General features: G+C 51.3%; 2 protein-coding genes across 2 annotated transcripts; one reads left to right on the plus strand and one right to left on the minus strand.

Annotated features, from left to right (window-relative positions):
- Positions 1 to 476: 476 nt before the first annotated feature.
- N7508_007479 (zinc finger BED domain-containing protein) lies at positions 477 to 1,083 on the minus strand (the record flags this gene model as incomplete). The annotated part of the gene is made up of 2 exons (XM_058465543.1): positions 477 to 1,014; positions 1,064 to 1,083. 2 exons carry the CDS (start codon positions 1,081 to 1,083, stop codon positions 477 to 479), a joined length of 558 nt encoding a protein of 185 aa, XP_058317945.1.
- An 8,480-nt stretch (positions 1,084 to 9,563) lies between these two features.
- Positions 9,564 to 14,168, plus strand: N7508_007480 (uncharacterized protein; the record flags this gene model as incomplete). Its single annotated transcript, XM_058465544.1, has 1 exon — positions 9,564 to 14,168. One exon carries the CDS (start codon positions 9,564 to 9,566, stop codon positions 14,166 to 14,168), a length of 4,605 nt encoding a protein of 1,534 aa, XP_058317946.1.
- Between the last annotated feature and the right edge of the window lie 240 nt (positions 14,169 to 14,408).

A 14,408-nucleotide genomic window follows, 5' to 3' on the forward strand; every position in this document is an offset into this window, starting at 1 on the left:
TAATTCCATCAGAATGGTGCTTAAATTTACACCAGAATGGGCACCATGGAGCGGCTCAAAGCCAAGCAGAGTCTCGCGATACTTCCAGTCTTTGTCGATAAAATAGCCAGTGATGGCCATAAAGGCTTGCTGAAACGGGGATGTCCAACAGTCGAGGGCAATCGAGAGCTTTGCAGTTGGTGGAAGGTCCAGGAGGACTCTTTCCTGGCCCTCTTTAACCATCGACTGGAGGCGGCGACGCGCAGTCACTGGGTTGAGTAATTGCGGCGTTGACGGGGCTAACTGCGCCAACTCAATGAGTTCTGCAAAGTCCTTATGGGCCAGAAACTGGAACGGAAGCGAAGATTTAGCAAGCAAGATCACTTGCTTACGTGCCCATTGTTCCTGAGTGAACACCCTCTTAGGCTGCTGAGGACTGAGCTGAGACTAGAGGTAATATTTTAGCCGTCGAGACTTGGAAGGATTCCTCATAGAACTCATACTGCAAACTCAAACGATTGTTGGATACCTTGCTGCTGAGACTGATCACTTGTGACTCTACGACATGAATTTGACCCGAGATGACGTTTCATGGAGTTTGTTCCATCCCCCTTCTCCTGCGGATGGGGAAGGACTTTGCCACATCTTCGACACATGACTTTTGCTTCTCCAGTAAGCTGATGAGCCACCTGGTCGAAATTATCCCAAACTTCCGAAGAATGTTTCGACTTCCAATTGATTCTCTTGCCATTGCCCTCCACGGTCGCATATTGTGTCTGAAGCCACCAAGCAATGAATTGCTCCTTTGACATATCGTTGTAAAGCACATAAATCTTTTTCCGATCGGGGCCAACCCGTCGGAGAGACTCAGGATCTGAAATCGGCTGGGGGACTTCAAACAGCGGAGCTGGTGTGTTCGTTTGATGTCTGTAGTTGAGATCGGGAGTGAATGACTGTATAGGGTCAGATGAAAGGTAAGGAAGGCTATCGAGATGTTCTTCGTAGCGGTTTGAAGGGCCAGCATCAGAAGACTGGCTACATTGATCCATGATACCGATCCCTGGGGGAGATAGCGAAGACTTACTTTGATTTCTCGCGAGGCATGATGGTATCTAGGCCACATTAGGCCTATTAAGCAAAATGACTATTTTCTCATGCTTGATGTATCACAAAGCTAGGCTCCAAAGATATGTCGCTGATTGGACGCAGCCCCTTAGTCCCATGGGGAATTCCCATTACTCCCACTACAATGCCCATTAGCTCCTACTGCAATCCCCACTAACCACACTTCATTCCCCACCAGTCCCATAGAAAATCCCCATCCTGTGGATTTGGGGGTCAGCCGCCTTCCCCAGCTGATTTCGTATGAAGTTTTCGTCCACCATGAGTTTTCTAGAGGGCTTGACCCAAGCCCTGGACAAAACTAAGTGTGAGATTAAAGATACCCAACAATTAATAGCATCTACTAAAGAATAAAAGTAAATTTAGAGGCATAAAAATGAATGTTCCACACTTCATGGTTGTTAAAGACATAGACCAACTATCCTCTAGTGAATATATATATTTTTATGGGAACACATAGCACGATTCGCGAATTTACTTTGAAAAGCCAAGGATATGTTTGAAACATCAAAAACCGAATTTCATATCTCTAGCAGGGAGAAACTATGTAAGTCCAAGGTAGTGTCAAATAATTTCATACGGGATCAAGATGAACAGTGTGAACCCTCAGATAGCTAGAACAGGTTTAAATAACAGTAATTTTGAATGAGTTGTCAGCGATTTTATCCATACCTTTTTGGTTATTTATGCAAAATCTAGGTCTCGGCGGGAAATTGGGGAATCCCCATGGGAGCATACCCCACTCCCATGGGAGGGACTGGAAATGCTAGGTACTCCCATGGGAGTGGGGTGCACTGGGATTTGGGACTAGGTCAAGTCTAGTCCCACGGGACTTGAAGAGGTCTAGTCGTAACTTCAAGCGCTACCATCTGATACCCTTTTTGTAAGGGCAATGGCAGCACTGATGGCGACTGGTGCGAATGCACAGAATTTGCCCCCTATCAGGAGAGGAACATCAAAAAACACGGCCCTCGCGGACCCGCCCCGATCCATGGACGACATCGCGGAAGGGGCCCGCAGGGTACTGAACCACATCGAAAACAATGGCTCAGAGGACCGATATGTCACTGGATATATTCGTGCTGTCCGCCAGTACGCACTCAACGCCCAACGGGGCGATGGCCAGGGGATGGCCAAGGTGCTGGAGGCGTTGACCAAGATCAACCTCGACACTGACCGTCTGAACCGGCGAATGGACACCATTGAGAAAGCCACGAGCGCCTTATCGACAACTTTGTCCACCCCCGCGGCGAACTCTGCGGCGACATGGCGCACCTTCCGAGCCCGAGAATGGCAGCGCGACCTGGCCAAGGCTGCGGCACCCAACATCCGGAGCAACGGCACATCGTCCCCAGGAGTGCCAGAAATCGAGCTCCGCGAAGACCGCGAGATCATCGTCAAGGTGGGCTCAAACCGTGATCAAATCCGGGGACTGACGCCGAAGGACCTGGTTGAACGGGCAGAACGGCAGAGAACTACGATTGCCCGACACAAAAATTCGGGGGTACTGGCTGGACAGGCCTCGTTTGTGGCAGCCCGAAAGCTACCCTCGGGTGATGTGGCGATGATCACCAACAGTGCCGCCGGTGCAGAGGTCCTTCGCAAGCATCGTGTGTGGCTGAGGGCGTTCGGACCGGGCTCGGTGATTCAGGAGCCATCCTGGGGAGTGATGGCATATCATATCCCGGTGAGGTCGATGAAGCTCACCCCGGAGACAATGGCCGACGTCGCAGGTGAATTGCTCAGGCAGAACAACTGGGGCGAAGGGGCGAATATCCAATATCTGGGATGGCTCACACGCCCGGGTGAAAGGGCGGAGGGCTCGATCCTGATCGAGTTCACCAGCCCAGTCGTGGCCAATCGCGCGATCATCACCGGGGTCGTGTGGGGAAAGCAGATCCATAACGTCACAAGGTTCTGTCGCGAGGGACGGATGAAGCTTTGCAGGAAATGCCAGAAGCCGGGGCATATCCAGTCACACTGTTCCAACATGTTCAAATGCGGCCACTGCGCTGGCGGGCACCCGACCTGGGAGTGCCCTTCGACAAAGGGGCAAGCGATACCAGTCAAATGCGCCAACTGTGGCGAAGGACATCGGCCGACAAGCCGCGAATGTCCGGTGAAGATGGCGGCAATGAATGAGGCCAAACAAGCGTTGGCTGAATGCCCTACATACCACCGCATTCCCCTACACTTCCGGACTGTGACAAGCTCCGAGAAGGTGACGACCTCGAGTAGCTCCAACACGACCAGAGAGGGGATGGAGGCGTCGATGCATGCCCCTGAGAGTCAAGAAGAAGAGGATCCCTCGGTGAGCCTTCCAGGAGCTGTGATCGATTTAGACGCAACACCAGCGGTAATCGAGACGCCAGTGGAGGAGCTCACTGAGGTCACGCAACCCAGAAAAGGCCCGGGTCGCCCAAAAGGCTCCAGGACTAAAGCAAAGGCCCCCAAACCACCGGTGATACCACTGGCGTGCCAGCGGTCGACGAGGTTCCAGGTTGCCTCCCAGAAAGCGACGCAGGAAGAAGCCAACTCCAAAAGACGACGCACAGGGGAGCCGGAAGATGTCATGGATGAGCAACCAGATGACAATGACTGGTTTAACATCCAACTCAACCCAGCTGACTTTCCCCAAACCAACTCCCAGCAAGATAGCCATGAACAAAGACTTTCTCAATTCATCACCGAAGTAACCACTGTCAACGATCCAGGCAGCACTCCAGAACCTGCCAGCGAGGAGCTGGACCCAGAGAGCCCCGAGTACCGCAAGCTCGTTGTCTTGAAATACAGACAACGACAGGTGGTACCGACTGAATCCTCTCCTCCAGCCTTTGGAACCGATGCACCGACGATCGAAGACACGAGCGACGAAGTATGGCACGAAGCTAGCGAGCGAAGCGATGACGAACAACGCCACCAATGAAGCCTTTCGAAATTCTTCAATATAACGTACACAAGGCATGGCCAGTAATGGCTACGTTTCTCAGAGATGAGAAGGTTCTAGCAGCGGACGTTATTGCGGTGCAAGAGCCATGGAAGAACCAACTACAACACACAAGCCACCAACCTGCAACTGCATCGTTCCAATTGTTGTACCCGACAAAAGGTGTAAGACAGGAGCAGAACCAGGAATCAGATCCTCCCCCACCAGGAGTGTGTCTCTTTGTATCCAAAAAGCTTTACCCAAGCACTTGGTCATGCCAACTCATTTCACAGGACTATCAGCTACTGAAGCTCAGGAAGACCTACCGAGACAGCGACTGGACAGACCTCTTCATACACAACATATACAACAGACCAGGCAGCGACACACTAGAACGACTGAGGTGTGAACTAGCAAGACGGCCGCATGGAGAACACGTGGTGTTAGGGGACATGAATGCGCACCACTCGTTGTGGGGAGGTGTAGGAACAAAAGCTGACACAGAGGCCGAAAAACTTCTCGAAATCACCAACGAATGGGGGCTTGAACTGGCGAATGAGGAAGGAAAACCTACCTGGACTCGCAATGATCAAACATCAGTGATCGATCTTACCTTTGTCTCCTCAAGCCTGGTTGACAGGCTTATCCAATGCGAGAGGGCAGACGACGTCGAGCACTCCTCGGACCATTTCCCGATCAGGACGGCACTTGACATTAAAACGCCAGCTGCTTCACAGCAGATGCGAAGAAATTGGAATGCAACGGACAACAAAAAACTGGTCCAGAAGATTGAGGAAAATGTGCAAGTGAAGGATTTGTCCCAGGCAGACACACAACAAATAGAGGCCCAATACCAAGAACTACTGGAAAGCGTACAATCATCAATTGAAGACTCAACCCCGTGGGCGAAACCATCGACCTGGTCAAATTCCGATTTCGATGATGAGTGCAAGGCGGCAGTGAAGGAGGTTCGTCGTCTCCGACGCCGACACACAAAAACGCAGGATCCCTTCGATTGGATGTGCTATTCCATAGCGCGCAACCGAAAAGCACGTCTGATCAAAAAGAAACTGTCACGAGCACACCGACGCCGAGTCCAGCAGGTCATTGAGGACGGGCCGCAAGGCATGTGGCGGCTAGCGAAATGGGCGCGAAACCGAGATGGAGCCTACGAAAAGGGCATCACGCCCTCGCTGAAGATACAAGATTCCCAATCACCAGGGACTTTGGCGGAAACAATCGAGCAGAAAGCAGAGGCCTTCCGGACTGCCTTCTTCCCACAACCGCCCCCAGCTGACCTCTCTGACACGGAATCATTTCAATACCCGCAGCCGATCGAATTCCCACCAATTACGGCTCAAGAGATACAGGAAGCAGTGAAGGGAGCGAAAGCAGGGAAAGCGCCAGGAGAAGACGGCATTCCGAACTCTCTGTGGCACAAACTTATCGAGATACCAGTCATCCTGGACGTGCTTGTCCAACTGTTCAACGCCTGCATACGCACTGGATACAACCCATCGCACTTCCAGCGCTCAATCACAGTTGTCCTCAGGAAACAGGGCAAAAGTGACTATCAGCTTGCCAAATCATACAGACCGGTTGCACTGCTAAACACGCTCGGAAAATTCTTGGAATCGATAGTTGCGCGAAGGATCAGCTACGCAGTAGAGTCGGAGGGACTACTCCCTCGAACTCACCTGGGTGGTCGACGCGGTATATCCACAGATCATGCTATTCACATCATCATTGACCTCATCAAAACTGCATGGGGAAAAGGCAAGCCAGTGGTGTCCCTGTTGATGTTAGATGTCTCTGGGGCGTATGACAATGTTTCCCATGCTCGCCTCCTCCATAACCTCAGAAAACGACGCCTGGGGCACTTCGTTCCCTGGGTCAAGGCGTTTTTGTCCAACCGCAGCACAAGAATCCGCATGCCTGAAGGCATATCCGGTATAATCCCAACACCTACAGGCATCCCGCAAGGGTCGCCGATATCACCAATCCTTTACTTGATCTACAATGCAGACCTCATTGAGAACTGCGGGACAGGAATTATTAGCAGTGGTTGGGTAGACGATGTCTGTTTTATGGCCAAAGGGGACAGTGAACGCGAGACCATTGAGAAGCTCAAGACTGCATGTCGCAAAGCCGACCAGTGGGCTGAGAAACATGCATCAGTCTTCGACCCCAAAAAGTACGCCCTCATACACTTCGTCAATACCAAAGAAGTCGACCCACAATACCTCCCACTACGTCTACAAGAACACACTGTGCGAGCCACGGAGACAGCCGAGAGATATCTGGGATATTGGTTAGATCCGAGCCTGGAATTTCATCATCACCGGGAGAAAGCCGTGGCAAAGGCTAGCATCTCTCTCAAAGCGCTACGAAGCTTAGCAGGATCGACGTGGGGAGCCTCGTTGTATGCCATGCGCAGGATTTATCAAACAGTAATCATACCGCAGATGCTCTTTGGCGTCTCCGCATGGTATCAGCCTATGCACGTTAGCAAAACCAAGGCCCAATCAATCTGTCGGCCCTTTGCGGCCACCCAAAAACAAGCAGCGTGTCTCATCAGTGGAGCTTTCAGAACCACAGCGGCGGAGGCACTGAACGCAGAGCTGTACCTACCACCCATCTCGATCCACATGAATCGACTGGTGAAAGAAACGGCTCTTCGACTACGAACAGGACCGAAGCTTGGTATACCACCAACAATGGTGCGACGCCGAGCGGCACACGAGAGAGTCTGGGCTGGATGGACACCAATGGAGGCGCAGACCTGGAAGATGGGCGGATGCCTCACGGCTCTCCCGGGAACTTTGGCAGGAATCTGGGAGAACCGAAAAGCATTCGTCCTGGCACCATGGCAAGCGCCGCCGGGGGTGATCATTCAAGACAGAGAGGCAGCAGTAGCATTTCATGAACAGATCGTGGTGAAGGCATCAAAGGAGCGACCCTTGATAATTTATACCGATGGAAGTGGAATTGAAGGAAGAGTGGGGGCAGCGATGGTGATCGACTTCGAAGACCATGTCGCCCACAGCCAGATGAGCGACGATAGCACAACGACCGTGTATGCCGCAGAGCTACGCGCGATCGAGATGGCACTGGAGTCAGTTGTGAACAGTACAGAGCCCTGGGTCGCGCAAGCAAAGAATGGACTGGTCATCTTTGTCGACAGCCAGGCTGCGCTAAAAGCGCTCCGCCGACCTCGCATACCCTCAGGTCAAGTATACCTGGTAGGATGCCTGGACCTCATCCGTCGACTAGCGGAGAAAGGAATCACAACCGAACTCAGGTGGATCCCAGCGCACCAAGGAGTGCTGGGCAACGAGATCGTAGACCAGCACGCAAAAGACGCGGCTCAAAAACCCGACGATCCACAAGACCCTCTCAATCGATACATTCGCCTCGCGGCAGCGACAAAGCGTCGATTCCGCCAAGAGGCGAGGATCGAGTGGGAGAGAGCATGGGCATCAGAGAAGACCGGTCGTCCGACCAGAAGGCTGATCGAGACACCGAACAAGAAAACACTGGAATACTGGTCGGGTTTACGCAAAGCAACTGCCTCCATCCTGATGCAATTGCGGACCGGGCGCATCGGACTGAATGCGTATCTGGCTCACATCAATCGGCGCGAGACCGCACGATGCGATTGCGACTTGGGCAACCAGACTGTGACACACGTCCTACTTGAGTGCCCGTTGCATCAAGAAGAGCGCGATGAGATGCGCAATGCCCTGTCTGAGCAGGGCATCACGCTTTGTCACGAAGAATTGTTGACGCGCCTCGAGGCGCGCACAATTGTGGCAGAGTTCATGATCAGAACCAATCTCCTGGGTCAGTTCCAGGGGCTGGATCCAATAGCTCTCGGAGCAGAGAAACAATGATCCCTATGGACAGTGTGACGGAAGGAGATGAATATTGCCCGCTAGGAGTGCGGTGCCAGGTCCACTGTACTCCCTTGAATCGAACGTGCACACAAGCGTCTGCTGACAGCGGAAGAGGAGGTGGAGAAAGGGGAGAGCTGGGGTCAGAGGTGGACCAGGGGTCCCAACGAAAGCGGTGAGGACCAGGAACGTTCATTTTCATGCGGGCCAAGTGGCTGTGGTCATGCGGACCAAGTGGCTGTGGTTGAACACTTGCAGCCCGCTTTCTTTTTGTCTTAGTTTATTCTACATTCGATATGGTCAGAGAAATGCTCAAAAGATGAGCCTCTCTCTATCATGTACAGGGCTGGATACCCATTTTTAGCTGTCGGCAGGCTCGATAGCACTCCCGCATAGCAGCATTTACATAGAGCAAGCTACATTGGGCAAATGAATTCATCATCATCATCATCATCAAGGTGGTTCCCAAGATCTGGAACCGCGTGAACTCCTCCATTTTAGAAGTGTAAGAGGTCCTAGAAATGTAGAATGAAATCTTAGATACAACAGCGACAGCAACAGCAACAAGCAAAGTCAAAATAGGAGGGGAAGGAAAGTGTTGTTGGTGTTAGTGAAAAGCACAGAAAACAACGTTCGCGGCCGGTCAGGGAGATTCTCTGTGTCTATGACTAAGCATAACCAACGAGAAACAAAAGCAAAAGCGCTATCGGTCTAGAACGAGACTTCATATGGAGACAGCCTATTGACTTAGGAAGCACGTTGGGTAACTCTGAAGCCAAAATATGGATTGCCAGCCAAATCAGTGTTCGCCTCTGTGCGTTGACAAACCCTTCGGTACAACGCCAAATAACGTGATAACGTATTGCCCGAGCGACCGTATTGACCGAGCGGCCCCACCAAAAATCAAAAAACCTTCAATTTTTACCCACGACTGATGCCACAAAATTGACTCAAATTTTGCTATTTAATACGTGTAGGGCATTTAACATAGGTATGACCTTTGATCCCACATACAGAGCAGGTGACCTGCCGCCTAACCGTAGGTATAGAGGGTAAAGCAGGTTCTGCAGGTGGTTCTTCAGGCATCTCTTGCAAAGATAACGTATTGTGTAAACGAGTGGAACAGCTAGAACACCACCTTGAAAGGTGATAAATTACAATACCTATGTCCCACGCTCATAGGATAATGTCGAACTGAGGGGTGGTATTTTACCACTAAGAACAGGGATATTCATCAAGTACCCATTCTGTCTCTGTCTCTGTATGGTAAACGGGGTACGCTCGGCATACCAGCGTCGTAACACGCTAGGAACGACTCCTGAGATCTGTTAACGCTTCAACAGCAAGATCCAGATAGAACAACATCAATGCATCTCAATGGGACACCTCAATACTAGCACATACCAGTATCTGTCAATCCGACAGTTATGAGCCCGGTTGCCCGTTGCAATATCCATTAAGATATATCAGACCTCTCTGCTCTGTATCTTAGCGACGTGTATAATATTCCGCAGTGCCGGATACCCCTGAATAGCTCGGATACCTCTGAATCGCCCGGTTACCCCTGAACGGCACATGCGAGCGTTGCCAACGACCGATTGCGAACAGGACAATAGAGTACAATAAGGGAAAGCAGTATAAGAATGTCAGAAGGCCTCTACTCAGAAGAACTGAGGGCAGTGCCTCAGGACCAGCGACTACGGTCGGAAAGTCAATGGAGAGTCTGGATCGGCCACATACGCTCAGCAGCTATCTCTGAAGATGTGTGGGACTATCTGAATCCAGATCTTGCAGAAGAGAGCGTACGACAGGTTCCCGAGGCCGCCCGAGAGCCTCAACCTAGCAGTATTCGCGAAGATGTGGAGGATGAGTTTGAACTCACAGAGAAGGAATTTACCCAGTGGACTCGACGCATTCAAGCCTATGATAGGCGTGAGGCTCAACGGGTGCGCCTGCTGAAGGTGATGGCACGCATGAACAGCCTAATCACACGTTCTCTCGCAACCGAGTATCACTATCTCACAGTCGATGAGGTTTCGCCGTATCAGAAGCTTGTCAGGCTAGCTCGTGAATTCAAGCCAAAGCCAGAGACCCGGACCGAAGAGCTTCGAGCTGCGTGGAGGGCCATGATCAAACAACCAACGAATAACGTCAATACAGATCACTGGCTCACTCAGTGGACGAGTCTATATGAGGAAGCAAAGTGTGCAGATGTGCCTGATGTGGTATACAGTGTCAAATACGCTATTCGAGACTTCCTGCGCGCTATTCAGCCTATAGATGACGTATTCTGTACCACGTGGCAGGAGAAAATCCTCATACACGATATATCCTTCCACGACGTTATCTCCGCATACCGAACACGCCGTAAGGCTCTTGGACAGTCAGCGAAGAAGGGATCGTCGAAGGTTTCACTTGCCACGCTAGATGGTCAGCATGAGGCTAAACCTGGTCAAAATAAGTCAAAGCCAGCGGAGAAAACGTACCGTACACGGTGCCCGTGTGGTAATGGTGCCCATACGTATCAGCAGTGCTATTATCTCAACAAATCGCAGAGGCCAGAAGGCTGGAACCCGAACGAAGCTGTAGAGAAGAAGATCCCTGAATTCATCAAGAGGATGAGCCCCCAGGACCAGGAAGCCATCGCAAAGCTTACCAAGGTCGAATCAGCTCAGTTTGCAGCCTCAGAAGATCAGCAGTCGTCCGAACAGATTATCTCTATGTTTTCGCATAATCTTGCGGTACAAGCGGCGCAAGAGGGTGATGAGTTTCCGCTAAAGGATAGCTGGATCGTCGATACTGGCGCGAATACTCACATCAGCAACGATCGTGACAGATTCATCTCATTCACTCCTGCTGACTACACTGTCATCACCGGAGACGCTTCTACAAGAATCCAGGGCTTTGGAACGGTCAGACTGAACCTCACAGACCCCAAGACCGGAAAGATCTCTATCGGAGAGGTCTCGGACGTACGGTATTCGCCAGGATTCCACACGAACCTACTTTCGGCGTCGAGACTGAAGAGCAAGGGATTCATCATGAATATCGAGTTACTGGCACTCGTTCGCCGCGGTCAGCCTATTGCAAAGCTAGAGGAGAAATGTGGGCTATACGTACTCGAATACCGGCCAATTCCGGCTGGATTCGCTACAATCAAGCATTCAGAAAAACCATTAATATCCTCAGCCACCGCCGAGCGTTGGCATCAACGCCTAGGTCATATGTATGATCAACGTATCGAGAAACTTGCAGAACTCGTTGATGGAATCAAGATCATTGGTCAGCATGTCGATGATGCTGCCGGCAATCCTGAGAGATGTGAAGTCTGTCAAATGACTAGCGCAAAGCGCCAAATCTCGAGAAGAGCTCATGGAACCAAGTACGGCAGATATGGTCGAATTCACTTTGACCTTGTGCAGATAGAGACAGCATACAACGATGATAAGTGGATGACACACTTCTACCTCGAAGGGATACGCCTACATGCCGCCTCAACACACCAGAAGAAGAGTGGTTGTCAGGATGCAGTCAAGAATTTTGTCGCGTTTGCAATAACACAATTGAAGTTGCCAATTCGAGCTTTCCGCTATGACAACGAGCGCGCTGCCGGCCGCACGGTAGAAGACTTCCTCCGTGAATGTGGCTTCATCGTGGAACACAGTGTGGTGGGCACACCAGAGATGAACAGCTTCGGTGAACGATCTGGGGGGGTGATAATTGCGAGGGCACGAGCCTTACTGTTGGAAGCAGGCTTGCCGAAGGCTCTCTGGCCAGAAGCTGTTAAAGCAGCTGTATATATCATCAACAGATCGCCCACTAAGCTTCCAAACGGTCAGTGGATTATTCCGTACGCTGAGGCAACAGGAATCGATCACATGCAGCCAAAACAACGCATCAACCTCTCAAATCTGCGGTTATACGGATGCCGCGCTTACGTGCGCCGCCAAGATATTCCAAAGAGCCACAAGATGGAGCCGCGCGCGGATATCGGATATCTAGTAGGCTACACAGCCTCGAACATCTGGCGAGTGTGGTTTCCGCACAGAGGAGCCGTGCGAGAAGTCAGGGACGTAGTATTCGACGAGAATCTACGATACGACCCCAAAGAACTAGTAAAGCCACCCATTAGCGACGTAATCGAAGCTATGCCATGGGAAATCGGTGAAGATGAGCATGAGGACATCGAGCAGCTCACACAGCGTGTCAGCCAGCCAGAAACAAACGAGCCAGCTAGTGAAAGCACTCAGCAGTCACCAGAAGCTATACCGGACGTTCAACGCCAAGAAAATGCCTTTGAACCACCGAAATCACCAGGCCAACCTCAGCAGACGGTCACGCCGTCTCTAACACCCTCGGCAGAGCCACAGCTTCTGCCGGCGCCTCAGGCGCAGCAACCATCTCAAGGAGCATTTCCCGGGGATCGAGGGCCCGCACAACATGAGACAGCACGTCCAAGAGCACCAAGAGATATTGTGGGAGATGTATCGGACCAAAACATCGTCTCTGGAGCACGGAAGAGGAAACCAGTGGACCAGGCATTTACCGCCGCGCTAGAAGAGCCAGAGGACTATCATGAAGGTGTGTTAGCAGCGTTCGCAACAGGACTAAACGCTCCTCACCTTCATAACCTCGTGCACCGCGATGATCTGCCTTCAGAGCCTCAGAACTGGAAGGAAATGATCAATCATCAATATCACAAGGGATTTCTTGCGGCTGCAGGCCTTGAAATTGACACACTCACTCGTAAAAACACCTTCGAGGTAGTACAGCGTCCAACGGACCGCAGTATTCAGATCCTACCTCTCAAATGGGTCTTCACCTACAAGTTTGATAGCAATGGGTTCCTGAGCAAGCTGAAAGCGAGACTATGCGTGCGAGGAGATCTCCAGCGGATGACGGCAGAAGAAAAGTACTCAGCGACTCTCGCAGCGCGAACCGCGCGTGCTGTATTCGCCCTAGTTGCTGCATTCGATCTGGACACATATCAATATGATGCTGTCAACGCATTCCTCAATAGCCTACTAGATGAGGTTGTATACGTCTCATTACCACCAGGGTTTGAGAAAGATGGTAAGGCCAAGTGCTGGAAGCTTCTTAGAGCTCTATACGGCCTACGAAAATCTCCACGCCTATGGCAACGAGAAGCGTCTAAGATCTTCACATCTCTAGGCTTGCAGGTAGTGCAGGAAGATATTTGCCTCTTCGCAGCGGACGGCATCATGGTGTTCTTCTATGTTGACGATATCATCATTGTAAATCATTCTTCAAAGCATGCAGCAGCCAAACATCTGAGAGAAGAGCTCAACAGACACTGGGAGCTTCGAGATATGGGAGAGGCGCAGTGGTTCCTCGGGATACGCATTATCCGTGACAGACAACAGATGGCCCTATGGCTCTGTCAGGATTCATATATATCCTCGATGGCTCACCGTTACCATCTTACTGGATCTCGCAGATATGATACACCACTCCCTAGTACCCCACTCAAGCCATTTGACGGCCAGGCGACGCCTCAACAGATTCACGAGTACCAGGAGAAGGTTGGCTCAGCTCAATATGCAACGACGATCACTAGACCGGACTCAGCGAAAGCGACGGCTACACTGGCTCAATTCCTCACAAATCCCGGTCCTCAGCACCTTGATGCAATCAATAGAGTCATCTCGTACCTTGACAGCACTCGGACATCGGCGATCGCGTACAGAGCGCGTGATCGATCACAGAAAAATTGTCAGATACCGGAGGCCGTTCAGTTCTTTAGTGACGCCTCATTCGCTGATAATCCCGATCGAAAAAGCTCTGAAGGATACACATGTATGATGTTTGGAGGACCTGTCGATTGGAAAGCTGGCAAGCAGCGTACGGTGACTACCAGTACAACCGAAGCTGAGCTCCTTGCGGTTTCAGAAGCTGCCAGGACCGTGGCCATGTGGAAACGGCTATTCAAAGCAATACGCTTTGATCCTGAGCATGAGCTAAACATCAAATGCGACAATCAGCAGACTATCGGGATCCTCGAAAAAGAAACACCTCAACTGCGCACGAAGCTCCGTCATGTTGACATACACCAGCACTGGCTCCGGCAGGAGGTTCAGAGCAAGCGCATCACCGTACACTGGGTGAAAACCGCCGATATGGTAGCTGATGGTCTCACAAAGCTACTACCCCGCCAAAAGCATCTCGAATTCATGCAATCGATGGGTATGGAAAATATACGGCAACATCTGGTGGTGGGCGAGGTCTAACGCACACATCTGCAAGAGCAGAAAGGGCACTCGCTGAGGGGGTGTGTCGAACTGAGGGGTGGTATTTTACCACTAAGAACAGGGATATTCATCAAGTACCCATTCTGTCTCTGTCTCTGTATGGTAAACGGGGTACGCTCGGCATACCAGCGTCGTAACACGCTAGGAACGACTCCTGAGATCTGTTAACGCTTCAACAGCAAGATCCAGATAGAACAACATCAATGCATCTCAATGGGA

Source organism: Penicillium antarcticum (assembly GCF_028974205.1).
Source record: "Penicillium antarcticum strain IBT 31339 chromosome Unknown utg000007l_segment0_segment0, whole genome shotgun sequence".
Lineage (NCBI taxonomy): Eukaryota > Fungi > Ascomycota > Eurotiomycetes > Eurotiales > Aspergillaceae > Penicillium > Penicillium antarcticum.